At 38.6% G+C, this 22129-nt stretch overlaps 1 protein-coding gene across 1 annotated transcript in view; it reads right to left on the minus strand.

Moving 5' to 3' along the window:
- Positions 1 to 22129, minus strand: part of SLC38A6 (solute carrier family 38 member 6) — a 41229-nt gene that overhangs the window by 5565 nt on the left and 13535 nt on the right. Inside the window, exons 5-13 of the mRNA XM_029964258.1 lie at positions 16869 to 16947; positions 12055 to 12137; positions 11526 to 11584; positions 7035 to 7100; positions 6788 to 6841; positions 5098 to 5177; positions 4324 to 4424; positions 1073 to 1197; positions 72 to 216 (exon numbers count right to left, since the gene is read on the minus strand). Coding sequence (XP_029820118.1) covers positions 72 to 216; positions 1073 to 1197; positions 4324 to 4424; positions 5098 to 5177; positions 6788 to 6841; positions 7035 to 7100; positions 11526 to 11584; positions 12055 to 12137; positions 16869 to 16947 — 792 coding nt within the window. The remainder of the gene's footprint in view (positions 1 to 71; positions 217 to 1072; positions 1198 to 4323; positions 4425 to 5097; positions 5178 to 6787; positions 6842 to 7034; positions 7101 to 11525; positions 11585 to 12054; positions 12138 to 16868; positions 16948 to 22129) is intronic.

The raw sequence follows: 22129 nt of genomic DNA on the forward strand, positions 1-22129 counted from the left end.
CGGAATCATATACTGAATTTTTTTTGAAGTTGAAATAAAAGCCAAGGAAACCAACCACCATGAGAACTTACCAACTACTCCAAACACATTCTTAATGTCTGGCACGTACATTGCAAACAAAACAACAATTGTATTCAGTGTTAAAGTGACAAGGATATGGCAAATCCACGACACGGGAAGATGAGAGAAAAATACCATCAACAGAGCTTTCCTTGCCTACACAACACAAAGAGAAACATTGTGTGGGTAAACACAAACATACACATACATTTTAATCTTACTTCACTTTTATTACATTAGGAATTATACCATCCCAGATGTGAAAGAATATTTTAGAAGTCAAAATGCCAAAAATTTAGTAATAGTTTAATGCTTTTGTCTTTCTGCAGCATAGAGTTTAATTTATTACTTTATTAAAGCAAGATCTATCACATGGATATTAGTCCTAAGGAACTACTCCTTTTTTGGAGGGACAAAAGAAGGCCTGGGTGATAGTGCTCTGTCTCTCTGAACATCCTTGGTAGCAAATGTCAGTATGTTGCCAACTGATACATAATCTATACAATATTTCTACACACATAGTTTCTTTTAGTCATAACTGAATGAATTGTCAGTTCTACCATGGTATTGATAAATTAAAGTAGGGGTTTTTTTTGTGAAATAGGTCAATGTGTGTTTTTAATTTACAATTAAATTGAGTTTCAAGTATAAGTGTGTTTGGGGGGGGGGTGTGTGCGTGGGTAGAAAGGAAAAACCAAGTCAGCAAAACTCAATTTAAGGGGGGGAAAAAAAATCAAACTAAATAAACTTTAGAAGTTCTGAATTCTCTGAATTAAAAACAATGCTGTGGGCTAGTTTTAATCTGAAATCTGTCTCAAGAGCACAAATTAGCTTAGTGGTTAGTTGTTATTTTGGAGCTTTCATGGAACATATGCAAATATGTGGTCTTTGATCAATCACTTGACAAGTGAATAAGATACACAAGACTAGATGTGACTCAAATATTGCACTCTGCAAAGCATTAGCATTCCCAGTGCTCACTGCCAGCTCCAGAACACTCAGGAGTACTTACTGGGAAATGGATTAGAGGGACTGTCAAGAGCACAGCAAACAGGATGGCTACTTTAACAGTCATGATGACCACATCATGGGGCAGGTACCTGGAGTAACCTCGTAGCAATTCAGAGTCCACTTTGTCTGGAAACAAGAAAAATTAATTGCTTTATTAATCATTTTAGGGCTAAGATAATTTACATGGCACATTAAGCTGACATGCAGATGGATCCATCTGCTTGCAACTAACACAGTGAGAAGGGGGATTCAGATACACTCTGGTATCAGTGATACAGTAAAAGTACATAATCTTCAGAAAAATGAAAAAACTTCAGGAGGCAAGTCCGGGCAGAGCCTCTGCTGAAGCCAAAGCTGCCTAAAAAGAGCATAAAAATGTAAAGGAGACAGCATAAAAAAGAAAGATGCAACATGAACCCAAGTGTACAGTCAAACTTGTTGTGTGTCTCTGAAACGGTCAACATCAGAGTCTTCTGGCTGAACTAGAAGCCAGAAACAAATTAAATTTTGCTAAATTGACTGAATTGCATTTCCTTTTTTCCACAAGAAATGCAAGGTAAAATTTCAAGCTGCAATTCTAATTTAAAGGAAGGAAGAAACTCTGCTGGTGTTTGTGCCTTTACTGGCTGTGGGTAGCAATATATTGCTGGATGGCACAGAGAAGGAAAAACAACCTCAGTGGGCCAAAAAGGGATGAATCAGTGATGAATTCCTCACCTTTAACCACTGCCCTTTTAAGGTGAAAATTTTCCCTAACTTAACAGCAAAAGTCAGAGAGCCATGAAAGCAGTCTGCTACCCTGACTTTTTTTTTTGGTTTTGGCATTCCTGCTTGCTTTGGACTTCAGAATGGACCAAAATTTCCAAAGTCCAGTCACCCTGTGAGGTTTCAGATTCACAGAAAACAGAAGAAGCCATGTGAACCACAGAAAGAGGAAACATGTCTCATTTCAAAGAGGGAACTCTTCTTTTGTTTTCAATTTAAAATAAAATGTTTTACATTTTCTCAGGCTGGTGTTTCAGGACCAGGGAACAGATTCTCTCTATTTAAAGAAGTAAGTTAGTTAAAAAAGGCAACCAAAAAGTGAAAAGGAGAAGAAGTATGCAAGGGGAAACAAACAAACGAAACAACCCTGTTACAGACATCCACTGTTGATTCCAGCACTTCAGGCTCTCGAGTCTAAGAATTACTAAAAGAAATCAGGCTTCAGAAAACTAAAAATGTTCCCAGTGCAACAGAATAAAAGGTTACAGTCAAGACAGGGTCTTGTCCCAATCATGACAGTGAAGGTAACAAGAACTGGGATGGTTTCCAGGACTGTTCTTTTTTCCCATTTTTTTCCTCCCCTTCTTATTGAGATTTCACCTGGAGACAGATGGTTATCCTGCACTGCTGCTGAACCCCCCCGAGTTGCACTCATAATTTTCCAACAAACCACATGGAATCACTCAGGAAACAGTAATAGTGGCTGATACACTATTAGGGGCTTTAAGACTCCCCATATAATTATTCAAAGGTTTCTGAGTATCAAGGGAATATTTTCAGACATACACCTACACCTGTGGGATAAAGGTACAAAATTCCCTCAAAATCTGGAATTATTAGCTGCTGAAAGCCAATATTCTTGGTGCTTTTTCAGACACAATCCCATCCCTATGATCAAGAAATATAAAACACTCTGAAAGGAGAGGAAATCCTAATCAGAACACTTTTGTCTTACTGCTTTACTGTCTCCTATAGGAATTTTTATTCATTCCAATCAATAAAGATTAGCATGTGATCATCTCATAAAAAGGGTCAGCTTTCAGAAGACATCAGAAGAATCCTCACAGATGACTGTGATGCATTTATGTGACAGAATTCGTACGAAACTACTCCAGAACCAGCAGGTTGGAGCAAAGCACACAACTCAAATTTACACCAGGACACCACTGTGATGTTATGTGAACAGGACACAAACATTGCTATATAAAACAGACACTCACCCACTTGTGCCAAGGTTGGGATGGACCTTTAGAAAAAGGCCACTGTGTAGGTAAGGGGTCTGAAATCTCTCCGTGCACTTGGGAAATTTGGCCAAGAGTGTCACACAGACAAAGTCATCTATGTTCAAACTCAACTAAGAAACTGTAACAGAAGCATTTCTAAGTCCAAATGCAGAGTTATTACACTGGTACTGAAGCACACTGTCACCTAAACTCTACAGCAAATGAAAGGTGTCTGTAGAGTTTGGTAGGGCAAGTGTCATACCCCACCCACTCTTCTGATTGGTAATAAGAAGGTACATTTACTTCATCAAGCACTATGTTGACAACATCTCTAAGAAATGGGCACTTCTTGGTGCAGTTCATGTACCAAACAGACACATTTCTGGCTCAGGAACATGTAACACAAATTACTGACAACCAGAAGTATGTGCTGAAAAACCCAGCTCATAGTTTGTCCTTTTAAATTTTTAAAATCCTTCCCCAGTCTTTTGTCATTGCTCTTCACTGCATCCAAGTCACAGAAGTAGATGGGAAATCCTGTGATTCAGGCCTTCTCTGTCATTTTTTTTTTCTGGAGTTCTCTAGTTTGCCTTTACATTACACTTAGAAACTAAGTTATCATGAAGAAGGCACTTTTTGCAATCCTTTCAAATAAGGATTTCCATGGGAAAAACATGCTGCAGACCTCCATGCCTTCTCAGCATTAGGGCTGGCTTGCTGTGGGTCAAATTCCTCTCAGAAAAGGCAACAGCCTCGATGCTACTTAGAGACTACAAATCACAGGGTCAGTAAGTGATAACTTGGTAGAAGGTAAAGCCTTGGAACAGACCTTTCAAACCTGTGGGACAAGCAGATTATTATGGGATCTCAAGATTTCTTACAGACCATGAAAAATCTGTAAATTATGCAATTATACAATCCAAGATATAGTGGCAATCAGTTTAATTGCACAGTGTTAGAGAGCATCAACAGACCAGGAGCTCCACTTTAGGGACCAATATCTCGTCTGTGTATCATTTTAGGGCATAAAGCCTGGGAAGTTTAGCTATATTTATATTATTATAAATAATATAGCTATATTATTTAGCTATATTACTTTGAGAAGTCAGTGAGACTGTAATACTTTGCAGTGTTGGGCATATTATTAACTCTTGACAGGAACGAGATTTCTGAGGATCCAAGTGCATCAATGCCTGCAGCATTCCAGGCAGGAGACATTTATCAGTAACTTTCATCCTAAAGAATACTTGAAGAACACACTTACCATAAAATGTCAGGTACCCAAACAGAGCAGATATAAAGTAAATTAGGAAACTCAGGCCAATTCCTGTGACAGTTACATTCTGCATTCTACTTTTGGATGGACTAAAATGGAAAAAAAAAAAAAAAAGGGATATCAGTGTTGCTCTTGATCTGTATTGAGGACAATTAAACACAGCACCATCTACAGAGCACCTTGACTTTCACAAGAAGTATTGTCTTAATTTATGGCCACTGAGTATTTGCTAAGTTCCGTGCTGTCACTAATATTTAGGGGGGTTAAAAGTATTTTCAGACTGGTAATTAAAGGGCACTTTTCAAGCAGACAACTAACACTGTACCCATCTTGTAGGGAATTTAGACATCCCAGTGTATCTTTTAAATCAAAATTTGATTTATCCAGGATGACATCTATTCAGAGCAAGGAACAGAATCTGAGTCAAAAAACCCCACTGCATCAGATATGGCTAAATACAGATTCAGTTACAGCAACAAAAATTTACTATTAAGGTACCTTAACAAATGACCTTTCCTGTCCTCAAGAGTGTCCAGACCAGGACAATAAACTGACACTGATGAACCATATTTGCTACTTTTCTCTCCTGTAAAAGTCAGTACAGACTAAAACTGTACATTTCCCAAAAACATGAAAGCTAGTTAGTTAGCATTGTTTGATGGCACTGACTTGAAAATAAAAATTATTGAAGATTAATTTAGAGAAAATATTACAAAAATGCTATAATTATATTTTAGTATTTCAAGTGTTTTCATACATTACCTTTGGAGTTCACAGTAGATGGGTAAGACTGAGGTATGGCAGAGAAAAGAGAAGGCCATGGTTGGTATTGCATAAGCACTCTAAAATAGAAGAAAAACATCTTGTAAGTTGTTTGTTATGACTGTTGGTTGGAAAAATATCTGGATGAACTCAGAATTCAGTTCAAGTGTTGGAAGTCAGAGGAAATCTTTCCACATTAATGGTTTCAGATAAATCTCCACAACACAAAAATCCCACAAAATTGGACCTTTTCAAGTCATATCACTTCAAGTGGTCATAGCTCACTATTTCATCACCAGGAGAAGTCATGCTGTCTATAGGCCAAAACCTGCAAGATTCTTTTTTGGTTGTACTGAAGCCAACTGCTTATGTAGAAAAGAGTAGGATCTGCCCCAGAGTCAGTACATCATTCAATAAATTCTGTAAGAAGATTTCTAAATTCTAATATCCACAGCTACCTGTCAAACTGCTGATTCCTTCATCCTGACTTCATTGTTTCATCACTCCCTGACAAAAATTTGGATGCAGCATGAAATATAAATATTAACAGGAAATATAACATGCTTTGGCATCTGAAGGTTTAAGAGAGTTATGTAATTAAAGCTGCAACCACGCAATTAGTGGTTTATTACTCCAAAAACTTGTAATAAAAGAGATGAATCATCCAGTATGGCTTGCTGCAATTGCCAAGTGGAACAAACTGAACTACAGCACTCTTGTGCTGACATAATCAGGCCCATACTGGTAAGGATATGCCACTTTCTACTGATAAAGCCAATTTTAAAAAAGAACTAGAGGTGAGTTCCAAGATTCTTCAAAGCACAGAAGGCCAGACAAAAGGCCAGAATCTCACAGTAGATGTTTCTGGTCAAAGCACCATTTCTGCTTTGATCTACAGATAACATTTGTCTCATGAGTGCATTGCCCAAGGTTGTGGGTTTTTTTTTGGTTTTTTTTGGTTTTTTGTTTTTTTTTGGTTTTGGGGGTTTTTTGTTTGTTTTGTTTTTTTTTTTTAATTTTCCCCTTCCCTTTTTCTTGGGAGGGTGGATTTTGTTTTTTTCAGATAAATGCAACCACGTCCTTCCTAAATCCCACTACAGGGCTATCCCAGGTTTAATCTTACCTGTTTCCCTTCCTCTTCACCCCACAGCAACTAGGGTTCTACGTGACACTTCCTCTCCTGCAAGCCTTGATGGGTGGTGACATGATTTAAATGCCACATTAATTAACAAATACCAGAGCTGGCACCCAATGAGATGTACAAAATTGCATGAGTCCTGAAGAATTAGCTTCAGGTATGGAAAAACTAAGGTTAGGTCCAGGTAGTGTCAAGAAACCTGTTCTGCCTTGCCAGGAACTGAGAGAGTACCTACAGCCAAGTATCACTGACTTCCAGCTGAGGGCACATCAAGCTGGCTTGATCTGACTGCATCATGACCACTGCTGCATCTGTTAGACTTTATTCTTTGGTCATACTTGAAAAATATTTTCATAAATGTTAACTTGGACAGTCAGCCTTCATATATAAAAAAAGTGAGACTGGATAACACTTGGCAGCAGGTATAGGAAATACTTCAGCAGCCTATAACTGGTTTTACAGAAGGACAGCTTACCCTGGATAAGGCTTAAACCCCAATTTTTTAAAAACCACCACCCCCCTTTAAGTTTGCGTATTGTTAATAGAGATTACCTCTTTTGAAAGATGAAAGAGCTTTGCTTTACAATCCCCAGTAGAATTTGAAACCTGTAAAACATAAACACACAAAAAAAGGCATAATGAAAGAATAAGCCCAAGCCACAGACATGAAACTTTTCAGTTTCTGTGATGATTAATAAAAGAAGGAATTTAAATTGCAAGCCATTCTGAAAGTGTTAATGTAAAAAAAGCATTACAGTTTACTAGTAAAATTAGAACTTCAAAACAGAGGGCACTTTACCTGTAAAGCCTCTATGGCACTGCTCAGAGGTAGAGGACAAGGGATTGACCATTTTTTAATCATAACCTGCAAAGACAGCAGACATTTGATGTGCGAATGACAACCTAAAAATCAAGTTTTCAATTTAGATACACGTAGCTAAAATATCAGCCTGTTGGAACACACAGCAGGGAGCCACACCCACAGTAAATTACCAGGCCTGCCTGGCAGACAGGCCACCAGAAGGGAATTCTGACAGAAAAGCTTGTCAGTGCCATTCCATCCAGCTGCTCACTCTGCACAGCTGGCAGCCTTATGGTGTGGGGATCTGGAGGTGGGGCACTGCAATGGGCTCTGACATGAGCTGAAATACAACCAGCACAACCCATCCACTCTCCCCGGGCTCCACACCAAGGGCCTCCCGGACGGAGTAGCTGCTGTGCTGGCGATCCCAGGCTCGAGCCCTAAGTAGACGAGCCCTAAACAGAGATAGAGCAGAGCCCTAGGGCTAATCTTAAAAGGCAGAAACATATGGTTTGGACTAGAAAGCAAAGGAAAAACAATAAATGCAATTATTGTCCCAGAATGTCATTGGGCCTTTAGCTACACCCTGCTGGTTTAGGGACTGCCAAGTAACAGGGCTGAAAATCAAAGGGAAATTAAAATAAGAAATGCTACCTCCTTTTTCAGGAGCCCAGTTTAAAATGATAGTTGCATTGCTCTCCTCAACCCTAATTAATTTCCTATTGTAGTTGCCTGGCTTTAGAGGTTATAATTCTTTTGAAGCCTAGAGCAAATAATTAAAAACTTAATTAAAGACTCGGATTCACGAGAAGAATAACATGGAAGGGAGCGCCTCTCCTGGCTCAGAGAACCACATTTTGCTTGCTGCCAAGTGGTGTTTCCCAGAGGATTAGATGCTCCCTCTTGTCACCAGTGCCAGGAGAAGCAAACAAATGTTACCTCCGGACAAAATGTGGGGAAAGGGAACTGTGAGCGCATTGTGGCAATAACACAGGTCTGGGACTGCACAAGGAGAACAACTGACTCAAGGTATGGAGCTCAGTGGCAGCCTGAAAATGTTGTGAAAATGGATTATCAAGGGAAATCCTCCAGTCATGTTTCCTACAGTAAACTGGCACTGCTTTATGCCATTTACTGATTGTCTGAAGTGCCTCCCTCTGTGCCGTGGGAACGGCACCCTCACCTGAGGGAGGGTGTGAGAGGGGACAGGGACGTGCTGGGGGTACACCAAGAAATTCAACTGAAGAGCGAGAAGGGGAGAAGGAGGAAAAGGCCAAACACTAAAATATAACTTGGGCCTCTCTGGTTTTTAAAGGCATCCAGATAGGGGAAATGCAGGAGAAGGCTCCAAAGTAGTTGGCTTTGTGGGAATGTCATCTAAAGCTGGGATAGGCTTCCTGAGCACTGAAAAGGGCCATGGAGCTGAAGGGCAAGGTTTGGGGAAAGTAAAATGTGCCTGGCAGTGGTGAGGGCAAGGTTTCCTGCCAGCTAAAGAGCAAAGTTATATATAAACATTGCAGAGGGAGGACAAGCCAAGCCGAACCTAAAAGGCTGAACAAAGTTTTTCTAAAATAAATGTAATACAGATTAAAAAACGGAAACTAAAAAAAAAAGGACAAAATAAAATGCATTAGGTGTGTTTAAAATTTATATTTACATTTGCCCACCTGCTTAATTATTCAAATCTGTTTGGGTTTCCAACTGTAGTCTAATGAGGTCCCCCCAACAGGAAGAAATTTTTAAGCTGGCAGCACAGCCCAATTAACTTGAGTAGTCACACAGGCAGCACAACCTTCCTCTGGAACTTTAAGCCTATTTCACATAAACGTTCTTTTGAGTATAACAAACATTTGGTTTTAAGTAAAAAAAAATAAAAAATAAAGAGAAAGTCTAGTGGAAATAAGGTATTTTAAATCCACACCAAAAACACTGCTAAAAAATCAAGTTAGAGGCTCAAAGTGTTTTAATATTCTCAGTGATGTTGCCTTTTCATATCCTGCAGAGGGAAAACAGGAACCTCTTTACTCCAGCAGTACTGACAGCACTCAGCAAAGAGTGCATAACATCATTCATTACATATGGCAGGTTCCTAATCTGCATCACATTTTGTTCTGGGAACATAAACAAGAGATTTAGAAAAATACCATCAGTAATCATTAACACCTCTGTTGAACAAGCTACCAATAATGCTGTCTACACACACACACACAAAATGTGTCTTTACTCTTCACCAGTATTCAACACAGCAAGAAGGGAGGCAGTAAAAAAGAAGTTTACCAATCATAATTTCTTTTCACTAAGGATTGAAGTCAGGGAAGTATTCAACAATCAGAAATGAAAGTGCTCAGGACCTCACAGAATCTGGCTTCGATTAATATGTATTTGTTTATCTCCCAGATCAGCTCATCTCAGGGTTTGCAAATTTTTCCTAGTGAGGACTAGGACCAGTATGTTGGCTTTAAAGGAAAAGACACTGAAGATACTGAAGCTACTAAAGCACAGAGGGGAAATTTGTGAGCTGCCTAAGCCCCAGAGCAGAGCACAGAACAAAGAAGTCCCCAGCCCTTTGCTCAGTGCACTCACTGACCAGACTGACCAAGACCTCTCTTTTCTGCAGGCTGCAGTAAAAATGTGGCTTCCTGGCAAAAAGCTGAACAGATGGTGTGCACTTGAAAAGGCACAGAATTACTGTATATGCAAAATATAATTATATCACTTCCATATGACTAACACAGTTTTCTTCTGGAACAAATTAAAACATATCTGCCACACAGAAATTAACAGTGTGCAAACTAAAACACCATTTCAACAGCACATATCACCCACTTCAAAGCAATTAGATATGAAAACTAAACCACATTTAATGTCTTGGACTTTCAGTGCCTGAAGAAGTAGGAGAGATTATTCTGTGAAGAGTATTGGTTTTCTTTAAATATCTGTAACGGTTTTTAAAAATTTTTACCTCAATTAGATTTACTGTGGCTGCTCCTTTGTCATTTAACAACAAAGAGTAAGCACACAAACTGAACCATTTCCTAAGAAATCCAGTAGTCTGTGCTCCTTCATTAGTACTTTCTACCTATCTTTTTGATGGACAATCAAAAGTAAAATCTAGTTTAAATCATCCCAGCTTGGCATGGCTGCACACAAGTCTTCCTTACACATTTGCTTTTTCAGGGGCCAAAATTGCTTTCAAATGCAGCCACCCATTACAACAGCTTTCCTCACACTCCCATCGAAATCCAGGAACTGAACTGGTTTTAAAACCCTTGCAATTAGCTTCAGTCAAAGGCCTATGTCAGCACTACAGTTAGTGCTTTTTCTACCCTTTTTTTTCTTTTTTTTTTTCTCTTAAAGATAAATTTTAGGAGAGAGGTCAAAAGTTAAGGTAATTTATAAATATTACAAATTAATTTCCATTAGCTCTGGAGGGGCTGTGGCTGCTCCTCAATGTTCATCTTAAGAAGAATACTTCCCAAGGTCCTACAAACACTGCAGCTCTCCAGGGATACCCCAGGGAGATGTTTTGACAGCTTTGAAGTTTGGTTTTATCACATGGTTTAGTTCCTAATGGATTGCCTTGGTCTCCTGGATGGCATGTTTGTTCAACTTGCCTTCAACTCTGTTTATCCCTTTGTAAAACAGGTATTAAATGCAAGTCAATGCAAGCCAGAATGACAGGGGAGAGGGGGAACATTTTGCCAGGCTCCCAAAAAAGATTCCAAGAGATGACAGAGTGAGAGCTGCTCGGTTCTACGACATATTACACATGTGCATTAGCACACTTTTTCCCTGTAAAAAGAAAAATAGTGCAACTTAAAGGCACATTTTCCCTCTTAGATCTGCCTAGCAGGTCTCACTTTTGATATTTGGAAACATCTACCTCACAGGGGCCTTGAGAGGGTGAACATCAGGGTCAAAAGCCCCCATATGGCTCAGAGAAAAGAACTTTTCCTTTCAGCTGGAAAGAAGAATAAGGTCATTGACGTATTAATGAATCTTGTAAACTGCCTTAATGAAGTTCTAGTTTTCTTTGCCTTTTTTTGAACTCTGTCACTCCATTATACATGTAAATTTAATTTATTTGGAGTATATTAAATTTTCTTCTGCACTAGTTGCAGTAAGTAATAGTTAGAAGCTAAGAAAACAGAATTCCATTCCTCTGCTAGTAGGGAAACAAAAATATATGTGCCAGCTCCCTTTGCTGCACTGTCAGCAAAACAAAAATATTGTTACATTTACCAGCCCAAAATATAATTATTTTAAATCTTTTCACATGTTTGGAAGTTCATACACATTTCTAAGCCTCAGCAAAACAAATGTAATCTGTCTAAGCAAGCACATACTGAACTTAAGGAAAACTCTAAATTTCACAAAAAAAGTTAAGGGGGGAGGGGAAGACAATTAATTTCAAAACAGTGTTATGAAAACATTCAAACAATAAGGAAAAAAAAAAAAAGATAAGCTGTGCAGAGATTTTTGACTTACCACAAGAGTAAAGTACACCGTAAAGAAAAATGATAAACTACTTGTGTAGCCAAGAAAGCCTGTAAAATAACAGTAAAAATAAAAGAGAATTTATAAGGAAAGTGATCCTAATGTACAGCTAAAGCTTTACATTTTAGGCATGTTTTCTATTACAGTGCTTGGTATCTGGGGCTTAGGACTCAGAATAACAACATTCCAACTGCCTGTCACAGATCATTTATGTAGTTTTGTAGGGCAGAATTAGAACTGGCTTACCACTAATGGCATGCTGTAAGTAAATGCAGCTCTTTAATGTTCTGCTGTAAAGATTTTATTTTAGTATTGCAGACAAAATACTACTGCAACCCAAGTAATAGGTTAACTAGGCAGGGCTGGAAGGCAGAACACACTACTACCACTTAAGCAGTCACCAGCACCACCAGCCCCGTGCAAGTTTAAATAAATAAATAACCCATTAAGGTTTTAAAGTCTTCAACGGTAATTGCTACTAAAGTAGAACAATATTCGCTTCTCTCCTTTAATTACTCACCAATTTTAGGAAGAAGGGCAAGAGGAAAAACAATGCAGACTGAAGTAATGAGCAGCAGCAGCCTCCCATCGAGGTACCAAGACCTGTTGGAAAATCTATTTAGGACTGATACAAAGCTCAAGAGTCCTATAAAATATGTTCTCATTTAGAACTGTGATCTTAGACAAAATAACCACTAGGACAAGAAAAAGAAATCATTTCCAGTCTCACAAACAATTTACATGAATTTGTATTCCTGGTTTCTATACTGAGATATAAAACAGAGCTCCCAGACAATGAGGGGGCAGAGCATCATCCCAAACTAACCAGCACTGCAATGTTCCACAGGCAAGTGTCTGCATGGATCAGGGGTCTGATGTGTGTCAAGTTATTTCTCAGCAGCACAATATGCAAATCCCTGCCCTGATTCACAGCAGTGATCAGAGGGAAGGGGATTTCATACTCTACGGATTTTCAACAGAAGTACTTGCAGAGCACACCACATGTATTTTAAATTGGATTACAGTGAGGTGTGTATTTACACTGCTGGAAGAAACAGCAACATCAATTCCCACTCACTGCTGAGCTTCCCTTCCAGTTTATTACTTCTCCATGACCTTAGTTCCTTACCATTTCCAAGAGGTGTGAGACACAAATCTCAGCTATCCAACCGATTTGTTTGGAAACACAGTTACATTTTCTGAACGTATCAACTTTCTCTTGTACCCAAGTTTCATTACAGCTATCACTGTAGTATTCGAGCAACAGAAGAAAACAACAAGGTAATAAACTTTCAGTTGTTTGGAAATTATGTTTCCTGTCCAGAGGTGGTATAAGAAAGTACAGCAGTGAAGAGGATGTTCTTCAATTTTGCACAAAGTGATCACTCATTCTTTGTATACATCCACACAAAAATTAAAGGACAAAAGAGACTGAAATTATGATAATGAAATCTGCTATAATATTGAACCATAAAACTATACATAATAAAAAAAGCCCTGTAGAGGCACGTGAAGTCCTCGTGCATTTAAAATCTGTTCGAAGTATCAAAAAATCCCACCTCCAAACTGAGGAGAGCACAGATGGATAAGCTGTTAAGAAACAGAAACATCTTGAGAGTGGCTCCCCTGACTTGGCAATAACCATATCCTGTACTGATAAACATCTTGCACATCAGCCTCCAACTTTACTACCTATAAACACCCTGACCTTTGACCTTCCAGTTTATTTAGTCCAGGATATGGTTAGCACCTAATAAACAGGCAGCACCTCAAGTTATCATAGGGAAAGCACCATAACACCTGCCTTAAAGAAGAATTATCCTACAGGTATATTAACTGCTGCTGTACATTGTGGGTAGCCACTTGTGTTATAGAAGTGAACAGAGAGATTTCAAGGCTGAGGGCACCTTCACCAAATCGAAACCAAAATGACCATTAGGTGACAATGTCTGTATTAAAAATTAGTTAAAATACATCACTCTCCAAAAAGTGTATCATTAGCCTAAGTCTCCTACTGCTACAGTGAAGAAGCAGCTTTGCCAAGATTAGCTCCCTGCTGTAGTATTTATTCTTCACGTTGTTGTCATTTGGCATTCACATATTTTTACATTTTTTCTTTCTTTTTTTTCTTTCTTTTCAGTATGGTGGATGTTCAGATCAGGAGGAACAGCATCATGGCAGCAGACATAAGTATAATGCACTATGTGTGCATGTGGGACCTCTGTTTCAGTCTCCTCACAGCTGCTGTCAAGGTTCACCAGCTCAGCAGGACAGAGAGGAAATTATTTTGGTTACTTTACTGTGCGTGAAGGGGGGAAGAGAGAGAAGAATGGCAATGAGGTGATGGGAGGGAGAAAACACAATTTTGTAAACTCCTTAATTTTGGAATACCAATTCTTATACCGAAAAATACCTCAAAAAAACTGAACAGGGGACAATTTCCTGGTTATCAAAAAATACACCCATTTTCTCCTCAAAGTACTGTTGTAAAAATACACTTATTTTCCAAAGGCAGAATAAATGTTTTGATATTGCCTCTAAAATCAATTTGATCTGCAAATTTAATCCCGTATGATAAAAGCGTTCCAAATATGAAATACAGAATATAAATCCTCGACTCTACTGAAAATGCTTTGGCATGCAGATGTTTCTCCTCCCTCCTCCATATTTTAACTGAAAGCAGACATTTATAAATCGCTTTAATTTCATTCCTGAATTCAGCAGAACAAGATATTCACATGTTCTAAATTAGGATCTTACTCTCAGTCCATATCAATTATATAACACACAAGCAAGACAACTTAATTGCATCAATCACATCCTCTGACAGGGTCATTAAATGCTAGCAGAGGGCTCACAAATTACAACTTTTTAACACAACCCTCATTTGAAACTATGCTCATGTCATCAAAACTACGTGGAATTCTTGTTGTGCACACAGAAACATCTCCACCTGCAATCAACAAGTGTTCATATTGTGTGGGTTTGTTTTTAAAAAGGCACGAGGATGTGTTGGACTGGCTCTGAGCCTTTCAAACACACACACACACCTGCCAACCTTTACCTATGAAAACAATTTAATGCACAAAACATTCTTTAAATGGTTTTCCCAAATGTACAGCTCAGGAGGGTTTATGCATATAAAACACTTTCACAGATAGTTTAGCTGACACTTTTGATACATTCTAAGTACAGTTAAAGATAAATGCTGCACCAAATGGAAGTGTATCAGATGCTGTAATGACTTAAAAACAGAACAGTCGTGCAACCACATCTGGAAACAAGTTATCCAGGTAAAGAAGTTGATTTAAACTAGTCAATATTTATGCCCTTTGCATAAATAAGTTGTTGCTTAGGCTTGATATTTGATTACCTATTTTTGTTGAAACATTGCCTACAATTTAAAATGTCTGCTGGAAAAAACGTACACTTAACATCTGTGGGGAAATCCACAGAAACAAAAGATTGTGATCCACCACGGCCAGTAATATGGCAAAAGAAATAAAATATAGATGTGAGCATACAGAGAAGGTCAGCTGTGTGCATGTAGCTGGAACACTGCTTGACCACTGCACTTGAAAACTTTGCTTGGACAAGTATTAGGGGAGGGAAATCGTGTCAAATAAATATTGATCAGTGGAAGAACTCCCGTTAACAGAGGCAGGAACTGGATGAGACCTGGGCTGCCAATCACCACTGGAGCCGTGGTTAGGATTCCTATGGTCAATCTCAGCTCTTTCCAAATGCAAAGCTGAACTTCATTGCCACCTCAAACTGTAATTTCAGCGAAGGAAGAAGCGTGGGTGTTGGCAGTGCTGACAGTGCACTGAGGATTACACAGCCCAGGTGATCTGTAATAACCACTTCAGCACTGTAACCTGCCTGTGCCTTCACCAGTGTTCCCATCCAGAAGATCTGAGGTGCATTATCACACAGCCACCTTAATAAAGCAGTTTTTCATGCTGCCTTTTCCAGACAAAAAAAATCCTTTGAGCAACACGTGGGACCTCCGGGTTCTACCCACTACGAGTTTTCTTAAGCTGTTTGTTTTAAAGTGTGTCTTTGCTGGGAAAAGTCACTTTGCATGAACAGAGCTGACATAAAATTAAAACCAGTAGTAAGAGATTTAAAGATACTGAATTTGGAGACAGACAGACTGGAACACACATTCAGCACATACAGCAGCAGCTCAAGGCCAGCGTGTATGGAGAGTGGGGTTAATGTATGATCTTGAAGAAGGTTATAACACCCAACTGAAAAGCTGATGACTACCACAGCTGGAAGAGATACATTAGCAGTCTAAAAATTACATCCACACATAAAATATAATACTTTAAAAAAAAAAGAAAAAAGAAAACCAACAGAAACCTTACCAAAACTGTAAGGGTCAAAAGGGCAGAAAGACAGAAAGCAAGATTACAACCACAGTTCGTTTCTCAAATTCATTATAAAATTTCTAAGTTGTAAGTGAAAAATTATAAAATTAACTAAGGTACCTTTTAACAAACTGATTTCACTTAAAATTCATCCACAACATTCAGGAATAATACAAGCATCGCACAGCCTTGAGACAATTTCAGCACATTTCAATCCAGAGAAAGTTTTGAGCTCAAAACATCTGAAAATAGCAATTTGGAAAAACAGCTGTAACCCCGTCCAAGATACACTGTTATGAATGACAGTGGACTGGAACAGCAGCACTGGAAGAACTCAAACAAGGTATTTCAGTGCTGAAGCTGCAGTGTTTGCCTTAGCACAGGCACAGATTCCTTGCGACAGTTCTGATGGAAACGTGAGGGACACACTCCTTACACACAGCTTTACAGCTCAACTGCAAAGAATCATTTCTTTACTGGGAGCCAAGTCAAGGAATTATAAACCAAGTCTGGAAACCTGGCATTTTTCCCATGACAAGTCCAATTACTAGAGCAAGACAACAAAATATTTAAATATAAATGCCTGCCGTTTTTTGTCCTGTGGTTTTGAAATATGTGAAGTGATAACATGACAGCAGTTTAAATGTTTCTCCTCCTTTCCATCCTGCTTCCCCTTTTAAATTTTTACAGAAGGGAGATTCTTGTAGATGGAGTTTTGCCACTGACTTTAAGGTCGTCTGATGGGAAATGGCTATGAGGAAAGAATCCCGCTCTGTGTGCAGTAGAACACTTGCACTTGCCAAATACATTTTATATTCCAACAACCACTGTAAATAACTATTTTTTTTTTTTTTTTCAGATCAGAGGAAGTGTCAGCACCCACCTCCTTCAGCAGTCCTGATCTGCTTTTTCCTTCAGGACAAATACAGAGTGCACGACATGAAGCATTTTTCCTTACCCGCTCTCGGCTCCACTCAAGAATCCTGCAACAGCCCCAGGAAGCTCGGACTTCACAATTAACAGATAAGATGACATGGCTGCAAAGAGAAGCAGGACAGATTTAGCAGAGGAATACAATACCAACATCTCTGGCTGTGACAGCCAGCACGGCTGAACCGGCGTGGTTCCGGCTGGAACATCCCGGCTCTGCATCAGACACCACGGCACCAGAACCAGAATTTAGTCTCTCACACACTTCCTTTAAAAATAGCTGCAAGTCCCCCAGTGTTGCACTGATGTCAGCTAATGCCTCCAAAGAGGCTGCTACAATGTGAGTCTTGGAATCCAAAGGACTAAAAGGCAGGATGATATAATACACAGGTCTGACCTTTTACCTGGCAATACAGACCTACGGGTGAGAGACGGACGACGAGGCTGCAGGACGACTCCTTCTTCTTCATGAGACATTATTAATGATGAGAGTAAAAAATATTTATTTCTATCAGTACAGTAGGCTTCTTTAATGACTCTGTTTTTAGTGTTGTTCTACTGCTGTTGTACTAAATAATTATATGACAGAAATTTATATAAAAGAATAGGACTTCAAAGGGATTTTTATATACTGCAAAGTTTGGCCCTCAGAGCTAAGAGGATTATCAGTGACAGACCCCTGATTCTCACGCTAAACCCACCAGCCAGAAGATACCAGCAACAACATCAAGTGCAAAATATACAGGAACTGCCAATCAGAAGAGAAATTACTAGGTACTCCTACAAAAGCGTTGACTTGAAATTAAGTGTTTATAATTCTATTCAGCAGAAAGCAATGATACAAACACATAACTCCAAAAACTCCTTCACTGTGTCAGTTTTCTCCTTTACTACATAAAATGATCAAAGGCATAAATGGGAGGGTTATTAAATTACAACTTACACTAATCTGACACCTTCACACACTGTTCATGTCACTTTTTCATGTAAGCAGCAAGTGTTTAAATGAATTAAAAACTAGCAGAAAATTACTCAGAAAAGTCAGCTTTACAAAGAGCTTCAACAAATATCAAAGCCTACATGAAACTAATTTCCATCCTTCAGCATCCAGTAATTTTAGTAACTTGCCAATAAAACTTTAGTTGCATTTAATTCTTGACAGAAATTCTTCTGTTGTGTTCAAATTTTACTGTTCTGTACTCAGTAATTCTGTAGAATTTTACCGTGCCATATTTATTAATGCTTTAAAATTAAAACATACATCTTGGAAAGGTAAATCAGTAAACTTCCATAAGCTGATATTTGGTTTGGGTTTTTTTTTAAGGAATGTTTTGAACCTTAAAAGAAGTGTGGACTCAGACACTGGTGTCCTACAGCAGTTACTGTTACATTTTGAAGAAAGGTAATGTGGTCTCTATAAAGAAAGCAAATTCCATTAATACAAAGTGACATCTACCTACCACAAGGTTAAATTAAAACCAATTTGGCACATCACTAATTAAGGAAATATTCACTTCTTCATAATTAAAAGCACTTTTTTTCCCAATATTCAAGAGCATTTCCCTGTTGACACATAGCTGTTGATTGTGCCTGGTGAGCTATTTATCTGCTGTCCTGATTTATTCTCCTGTTTGCACACAACAGAATGTAGATCCAACCACAGAGAAGGCTGCAGCATGCATATTTCTAAATCACCAGAATTTGTAAGTAAATCAACACAGTTTCTCACAGTAAGCTGCAGGCAGATGCAGATTTCACCCTAAATTTAAAAAAAAAATTAAGAGGGAGAGGAAAACTTTGCTGAATTGTAATTCAACTTTATTTATCCATTATCTCTCTTTCTTGTATGACACAATACTTTATACACAAGCAAGTCAGAATTTGCATGTATTTATGTCCTTCAGGAAGATTTCAAAACCGGTTCTTTTGCAGTCCCCGCTGCAGAAAGCTTTGAATTAATTTCCAGATCAGATTTCCTCCTAATATGCAATCTGTCACTCTGCCCTTGCATTCCTATTAGCCTCTGGCTAATCATTTGATCACTTATCCTTTGTTGTGCACTTACTCTTTGTTTTTAGGAGGAGTCCTATTTCACTGAATTCCACTCCTAAGGAGGGAGCCAATCCTGCACCAAGAAACTTGCATTCTCCTTCCTTTCTCTGGGCATGTGGGAAACAATCTCCCATAGTAGGATTTTCTCCCCCCTCTTTATATTTTCTTATTTGTTCTACAAGATGAATAATTAATAATAAATAATTTTATTTCTATCCTGAAGCTTAAATAAGACCTGAATCTCATACATAAACCTGAGCAGGATGCCCACAGTAAATACAGTTTAAAAAGCCAAATCCTGCTTTTAGTTCACTTACAAACACAATTTTAATTCTCCTCAGAGAAGCAGCTCGTTGTGGCTTTACTCAGTGCCAAGTGAGACACTGTGTAACTCTGAGACACACTACAAAAGTGAGCAAAGAACATGGTTTGTTTGGTGTTTTAAAGCTGAAACTAAACCAAGAAAAAAACCTAAAACAATACAACAGAATTTTGTCTGTCGTGTTCTATGCACTTTATTCCTTGAGTAGGAATAAATAAAGTAGGAATTCCTACTCTGGGAATAAAGTGCATAGAACATGACAGACAAAAAGTCCTGCATCCTTTGCTCCAAATAACAAATTGTACTTCACTTCCCTGACACCCACCACGAGCGAAGCCACGTCAAGTTACATTGTGCAAGTTAAATGTCAGCTCTGCTTGGCAGCCCTGATGTGGAACGGAAGGAAGAGATTACACAGCCACGAGACCGAACTGTGACACAAGTGAGCACAACAAAACCCCACCGTGGGCTCTGATTTATTCCACTCTGAAACACTGACATGAGGCATCTATTTTGGGACTGAACGAGACAGGTTTCCTGCAGAACAAACTGTGTGCAAGGGCACAGTCTGAGGCTCCAGCAATATGCAGATGCAGGAAGTCCTGAACTACAACTACATGAGCAACCTTCGTACAGTCACTTCCTAATTTTCAGGTCCCAAATTTGCACCTATTATGCTAGTTTTAGATAATTTTCAGTAGGCACCAGGAGCTACTCGATGGAGAACTAAGCAGTTCTGAACATCTCAACAGGCCATAGACCAGTATTCAGCAGAAATCAAAATTATATTCATAGTTTATTATTCAACAGGCTCCTTGAAAGCAGCAAGAAACTACACTCTTAAAATACGTATCACTTCATCGTGTTCTGAAAGCTTGGTACTAGCTCTCTGACAGAAAAAAGATGTTTGATAAATACAAAATATATTTGCTTTACACTTCCATTATTATAGCCTGCAGTGCCACCATGAGCTGTGACTCTCTAAAATATACATACCATGCATATATAACTCAGAATGCCCTTGCTGTGCTACAACATTGTTCAGCACTGAAGATATGTGTCCCTACCTGAAAAAACATTAGGTGCTGGAGAAAAGGGAAGCCAAGGTTATGTTTTTAAAACTGTCCCCAAAATCTCTTCTGAGGTAGCCCAATCTTAAAATCAAATATGTGGATGGCTTTTTGGTTACTAGGAAAAAAAAAAAAAAGTGTAACTTTTTCTTACTGTCCTATCCAAAACGAGACCAAATGCTGAAGTCCATAGCAATTACACCAGAGAATATATATATTAAATTTATTTGTGATAAATCCCTTCAAATCATTTAACTAAACAGGCTGACCAACTTTTCTGATCAGTTTTCCCTCATCTACTACTGATAATATTAGAGCTCTATAAAGATGTTAAGCACTGTGGAAAAATGGAAGCAAGCTCCCTTCCAGCCTTCCCACAAGAGAAGACAGAAGGCTGGGAAAAAACGAGACTGGATCAATAAAAACATGCAGGCTCCACAGTTCCTACTTCCAAAAATATTTGGGAGTCAAAAGTAGACAGAGCAACCTTGATTTTCAGCTGAGGGAATACCAGGTAAAACAGGGACTCCTCATAAATATCTATAAATAAAGGAGATAAATGAAAACGCTTTTAACTCTCACCCTCCAAAGAGTTCAGACAGGAAGATACCAAGTTTTCCCAAAATACTGAAAAAGATTAGAGGCTGAACAGCAGAAATAGCAGAATAAACACTCCCAGTCCCTGCACAGTCCAGCCCATCCAAGCTGGATCCTTCATATCAACTGCACGTGACAAACCCCTTTGGGCTCGTGCCTCCCTCTGCTGATACAGGGGTTGTTCAAAATTGAATCTGTCCTAATCCAAACAATGTGGCAAAGTTAAAAAGGAAAGCAGGGAAGGAGCTCAGGAAAGAAAGTGAAACTAGGGAGTATTTTGGGCAAGCTTCCATTCTTCCTGTTAAAGAATAAGAATGGAATAGGAAGTACTTCAGTGCTGCACTGAGTTTCTTATACGTATAATTCAAATTGTGGAAACATCAGGACTGATGGATGGATGCCACTGCAAAACATCAACCACTTCAGCCCTCACACCTTATGGCCTTAAAAGTCTGCTCTTTGTGTTCATTTTGCACTGAATCCCCCACATATTCAATTTTAAGAAGCCTCCCAATACCTTGATGGATTGTTTGTAATATTTCCTCTTAGTGGAAACTTAAAAAAAAAAATCTTGGGGTAAATTGTCTGCTTTAAAATACATATGTAGAACAGAGTGTGTGAAAGATGTTTGTTAACATGGAGATATTCTGAGAAGTGAAAAACATTGTCAACTTCCTTGCCAGTCTTCAGATTATGGATGCTCATCCCAATGAATTTCTGCTCCCCTGCTTCCTTTTCCTTCCACCTTTATCTTTTACCCTAATTTTTTTTGGAACTTACCTATGGCAAGCTTAAAAAACAAAAAGTCCCTCTTATTCTATAGGGAACACTTGGGCAGCAGATTTATTTTGGTAAAACTTCATTAGTTTGATTACATGTGTACATTTATGCTAAAAAAAAAAAGGAAAAGTTGCCTACATAGTTCATCACATATTCCATTCTGAAGTACAGCTGCAGGTTGGGATTTTGTTGGGGTTTTTTGTTGTTGTTGTTGTTGTTTTTTGTGTGTGTTTGTTTTTTTGGGGTTTTTTTTTTTAAGTTTTTTTTCTTTTTCATTACTTAAAGCAGGCTTAATATTCTTTACAGTGTCAAAACTTCCAAGAACTATTCACTGCAACAGGAAAACACGGGAGCATGGGTTATCAATTGTTAAATTAGTACAGGAGCTGACAAACCTGCCCTTAATTAAGGCAGCTCTGCACTGGAAATCCTCACTTTGAATCAGTCAGGATAATTAGGCTTTCAGGT

This window comes from Manacus vitellinus, unplaced genomic scaffold (assembly GCF_001715985.3).
Source record: "Manacus vitellinus isolate BGI_N305 unplaced genomic scaffold, ASM171598v3 scaffold_6_pilon, whole genome shotgun sequence".
NCBI classification, from domain to species: Eukaryota; Metazoa; Chordata; class Aves; order Passeriformes; family Pipridae; genus Manacus; species Manacus vitellinus.